The sequence below is a fragment of the Durio zibethinus genome, chromosome 5, assembly GCF_047325235.1.
Source record: "Durio zibethinus cultivar Kanyao isolate XHJ-2024 chromosome 5, ASM4732523v1, whole genome shotgun sequence".
NCBI lineage: Eukaryota > Viridiplantae > Streptophyta > Magnoliopsida > Malvales > Malvaceae > Durio > Durio zibethinus.
The window spans coordinates 29,353,424-29,358,973 of NC_143166.1; the positions used below are offsets into that span (position 1 = coordinate 29,353,424).

Consider the following 5,550-nt stretch of genomic DNA (forward strand, 5'->3'; position numbering starts at 1 on the left):
TGTTATAAGTATTCATATTAATTCTATCAATTTATATCTTTAAAATGAGGTGAAATAAATTGACTCTTTTGACAAAAGAAAAAGCAACCTATAAAAAAAAAGGGACAAAGAAAATTTAAAATAAATATTATATTTGTAAAAAAATTTTAATTTAAAATAATTAATTTTAAACTTTAATGAATAAAAAATTATTAGGGTTTCTCGTAGCTAAGCAAGGGAGATTTTCCTGGTATCAATGAAAAGGAAGGGAAAATGGCATGACAGGAAAATAAAAAGGCCCATTGGCCACGGGTTAATTCCACTACATAAATTTGTAATTCTCCCCCGAAAAAAAATGTTTTTTGACTTTCTTGATAATGATTACACATAATTTTAAGCGAAAAAAATTATAAAATTAAAATCGGGCCTACAAATAAAGGTAACAAAATGAAGGTTAAATCAAGACATAAAACCCAACAAAGGTGAATATGAATTCTTTATTTGCTTTCTGACTTTTGCTTTGGCTTTAAGTGCACTCTGCATTTTTGGTCATACAACAACTTTGACACTGGAAGATGGGTTGCCGTTGACGGCTTCATTTGCGATGTACTTTCCTCAGAACCAATGTCCCTTCCAGACTCTGTTCATCTCTTCAATCGGGATGTTCTTTGTCTCAGGCTAGAACAAGGCAATGAAAATGGTCATGGTTATAACAGCCCCGAGGAAGAGGAGGAAGAGAACAAACCTAATGTGGCAAATCGTGGAGAGGAAGACCTGAGCAATTAAGAAGGTGAAGAGCATGTTAACTGAGACATTAATTGCTTGTCCAACTTGTCGGATATCTAGAGGGCAAATCTCACTATTTATCCACCATCCCAATGGCCCCCAAGACCATGCAAATGCTGCTATGTACACGCAGATCAGGAACAACAGAAAATTGGCCTCGGTTTTTGCATAGCTCCCCTCACCATTGAACCCTAACTGCACAGCTATCGTGATTCTAACCGCAATCAATATCTATATATGTCAAATAAAATTAAATGTGTGTCGCTTATTGAATTGGTAACGTGAAAAAATTGAGAAAGGTAGCTATACCAGGCTAAGAATCATTTGGGCGCCGCCTTCAAGGAATAAAATCCTCCTTCCAAACGAGTCAACTGAGTGGATGGAAACAATCGTGGCAAGCATATTCACTAAGCCAGATATGACCGCAGACATAAATGAAGCGTTCTCAACGAAGCCTAAAATCTTGAAGAGAACAGGCGCATAAGACGTGATAACATGGATGCCAGTGAGCCGCTGGAATAACGGGATGAGAGTGCATATGACGAGATGGGGCCTAGGTCTTGGCTCAAGGATGTTCCTCCAAGGGTCTTCCACTTTCTTTGCTGCTTCGCTTGCCTCAACGAGGTCGTTTAATTCCTCATTGACATCCTTAGTGCCACGAATCCTTTGTAATATTAATTTTCCCTTTTCAGTGTAGCCTCTCTCAATCAGGGAGTTGGGAGTATCTGGTAATAAGACAGCTCCGATAGCCATCATTATCGCAGGAACGCCTGCAAGAGCTAAAGAAACTCTCCATCCATCCTCGATAGTTTCTGTGCCATAGTTAATAAGACCAGCAGTTAGAATCCCAATAGTAACCGCCATTTGGAAACCAATGTTGATAGCTCCTCTAATCTTAGTTGATAGATAAACCGGAACAGACTGCCATGGATATATATATATATATATATATATATATATATATAAGACATGAGTTTTTTGAGGCAGGTTATAAAGAAGGAGAAATAATAGAAAATTCTTTTACCTGGTTAGTAAATCCAACACCCACACCAAGCATCGAGCGGCCAATGATTAAAAATATCATATTCATGGCAATACCATTAAGGTTGGAGCCAATAAGAAAAGCAATGCCTCCAATAAACATGGAAGCTTTCCGACCAGAGATCCTTGTCACGTCAGAAGCAAAAAAGGAGGCTAACAAAGCGGCAAGGTAGAGCGAAGAGGTGAACGATGTTAGTAGCTGGCTATCGAATTTGCAATACTCGCTTTCATGAGTAGTGGCCTTATTATTTTTCTGTTTTTCTAAACCTGATGGGAAGAACTTCTTCAGAAACGATTCCATTGAGATCACGCCTCCAGAAATTCCAACATCATATCCGAAGAGGAGACCTCCCATTGCAGCAACTATACAAGTGGTGACCACAAAGGTAGTGACACGATCTTCATAGGTTTTTCTCCGGCCGTGAGCAACAAATCCTCCCCCAGCCATTCTTTTCAAATTTTTATGAGAAACTCACTTGTGCTTATTGAATGTTGGTTGTCTCTAATCCCAAATAATCCTCATGAACAATCCTCAAATCATTGTAAAGGTTACAGTAAATGCCTCTTAAATAGGCCTGTAAAAGCGGAGGAAATCTTGATGATTTCATCACAGAGATAGGGTGCAACTGTCTATTTATGTAGTCAAGCCTTTGCGCTCATTATCGACTGCTTTTTTTCTTCTATCATACCGTTTAAGCCTGTGAAATGTGGTATTGTTAGTTATTGTGATACCAAAAGTTTCAATCTTACTTGGCTGGATGAGCCTTTGTCCGGGGAAATACTAATTATCTTTGGATAAATTCACAAATCAACTGCTTAGAGATAGAAAATAATATCAACTACCCAGTAATTATTTTTGATTAATCTATGCCGAAGAGGAAATAAGTTATCTATAGAGACTCTAAAGTAGGTGAAAATCTCAATCTCAAACATTATAATTCTATATTTATATATGTTCTTCAACAAAAAAAAAAAAATACCATAGCTGTCTGAACAAGAAGCATTTGTTGTTGGTCTTTATAACTGATCGGATCGACAGAATGCAAGACAGGTCCCATGGACTCTCCGACAAGGACTTCACCCACCACTCAATCGTCATTGCAGGCATATTAAGCTTGCACATAACGAGAGGTTGCTGTTGCTGAAGCCCTTGAGGGAGAGTAGATGCGAGTTGCCTTGTTATATATAGTATTTGCCCATTGCTAATTTCCTCCTGACTCCTGAGTGTGAAAAAATTAGGACACGAACAGCTTGCTTATATAGTCTCAGAAGTATCACCCCCAGTTCTTCACATTGGTGTGCAACTTGATCACACCTTCCAATTTGATACTACAACAGATTCTGATAAAGATTAAAGAATAAGTTCGGCTTCTTCTTTTTTAATTTTCAGATCAAGAGCATCTTGGTACGATCTCTCAAAGAAATCTTGTCCATGAGAATGCACCATCTGAAAGTAATATGTTTCACGTGGCTTGACCCTACCCTGCTCTTATGTTGGGAAAGGAGATAGACTTTCTAAAATTAAGACTCACAAGAAATAATTAATTTTGGATAATTGTAAATAAATTATTCTGTATTTTTATTAAACTCAATCAGCTTCTAATAGACTTATAAAATAATTATTAGAAAAAAAAATTCAAACAGTTAACAGATAATAAAAAAATAAAAAAAGTAACTGAATATTAAAAATTACTCAACTACTTTTAACAATTGCTATCAACTAATCCTAAAAATCAACATCTATTACCAATTATATCCTAAAAACCAAGACTTTAAGCTTAAATATGAACTCAATTTTGAATCATTCTTCAACATCTTATACGTCAACCTTAAGCTCCCGTTAAAACTAGTAATTCATTCGTGATCATATATCCATTATTCTTTTCACTTTGGGATTTTTTTTTCTTTTCTTTTTTTTTTGTAAATTTTATTAGTTATCCACTTGCATGAGAGTAAAAATTTTGGTGTTCGACCTCCAAAGATTTGAAAGAGTAAAGTTCATCATTAATATTCTTACAAACCAACCAGGCTAATAATTTGATGCTACTACGTGATTATGTTTCAAGTTGTCTCTTGGATAGGAGGTAAGCGCCATAACAGGGAAATGTCTTTTTCTCCAGGAGAATATAGGACTGGATGACAAACCTAATCTTTAGTGCACCTAAGTTGACATTCCATTTGAAGCTGAAAGTGACATACTATGGCTACATTTGAAAGCGTGTTGGGAGTCCTTCCACCGCACTAGAGCCAGCATTTTATAACTGGATCAAAATGGTAGAAGTCTGTAGAACTAGAAACTATATAGAGAAGCATATGGTAGTAATAAGATATTACTAATTAATTATTAATAAACAAAGACAGCAATAAGTCTAACCTATAGAAGAAACAAATTATAAGTAATAGTAAAATATCGATAATTTATGTATTTAAATAATATTTTATATGAAAATTATATATTATAATTTATATCAATACAAAAATATAAAAAAAAAAAATTTTTTGTCAAACTCATATATAATTTTTATTAAAATTTTAAATCATATCACTTTCATATATATGTTTTATATCGTATTATCATATCATATTTTAAATTGTTAGAGGTAGACCCATGAGATGGTACAAAATGGTACCAAATTTTTTTATTCAAAATAGATGGCTAGTGTCTAACTTGTTTAATTTTAACTGAAGTGAAGCTCGAGAGCATCAGTAGCAACATTAACAAAAACTAGCAAAATGCTCGTGTGTTGTCGTGCGCGCGTGAAAATTTTTTTGCTTTACCATTTCTATTCATTTTATTTTTTTGTAAAATTTATCTAATTAAAAAAAAATAAAAAAATAAAAATGACATGTAAATATCTTAATTGGTCTTTTTTTCATAAAATTTATTTAATAAAAAATACAAAAAACAAAAAGAATTGAAAAAAATGAAATTGAGAGAAAAATAAAAAATACAAAAATAAGAAATAAGAAATAAGAAAAAAAATGAAAAAGAGCTCGTAAGGGGTGTCACATTGACATCCCATATTAAACTTAAAATATTAATTTATTAAATTAAGATAAAAAAATAACTTTATTAATATAATATATATTTAAAATTAAATAAATAATAAAATATTTTTTTTATGTATACCTTAAAATGGGTAAAGACAAAGTACCTTAAACTTGACTAATCTCAACTTAATCCTAATTTTAAAAAATCGCCTCTTATTACATCAAGATGGATTTACGAAATATTTTGTCATCTCTATCAATTGATATCTTTTGTTGCAAAACTTATCCAATCAAAAAAAATTTAAAATGAAAGAGAAAAAAAAGCCAAAATTGTTGCCATGCCGACACCTCTATTGATTTTTTACAAAATTACTTTAATAAAAAAACCAAAAAAAAGAAAAGAAAAAAAAAAAGAAAAACTTATTGGGAAACTACATGGACATCACAATTGAGTGAAGACCCATCAAATACGAATTGTTTTGCCCTCTTATCTATCTGTTTTTTTTATTGTAAAATTTATATAATTAAAAAATTCAAAAGAAAAAAAAAGTAAATTAGGATGCCACATGGATATTTAATAAGATTTTTCACAAATTTTATCTAAATTTTTTAAAAAATAAAAAATGAAAAAAAGTAAAAAAAAAAAAAAGGCTACACATCAAGACAAGGATCAAACAAAAATTAAAATGAGATAAATTAATATAATGCATGGATGCACAAATAACATCTAAATTATATATAAATATAATATTG

General features: G+C 32.3%; 1 protein-coding gene across 1 annotated transcript; it reads right to left on the reverse strand.

The window, feature by feature from the left end:
• Positions 1-421: 421 nt before the first annotated feature.
• Positions 422-3,153, reverse strand: LOC111282598 (sugar transport protein 11-like). The gene is made up of 2 exons (XM_089761500.1): positions 1,790-3,153; positions 422-1,686 (listed from the first exon to the last, which is right to left on the reverse strand). Exons 1-2 carry the CDS (start codon positions 2,252-2,254, stop codon positions 1,069-1,071), a joined length of 1,083 nt encoding a protein of 360 aa, XP_089617626.1. The 5' UTR covers positions 2,255-3,153; the 3' UTR covers positions 422-1,068.
• Between the last annotated feature and the right edge of the window lie 2,397 nt (positions 3,154-5,550).

What these genes read in the sequence shown, in the direction of transcription:
- LOC111282598 (XM_089761500.1), bottom strand. Translation starts at nt 2,254, where the DNA reads ATGGCTGGGGGAGGATTTGTTGCTCACGGCCGGAGAAAAACCTATGAA. An exon ending in GTGTTGGATTTACTAACCAG is followed by an intron (nt 1,687 to 1,789) that starts GTAAAAGAATTT and finishes TATCCATGGCAG; the next exon opens with TCTGTTCCGGTTTATCTATC.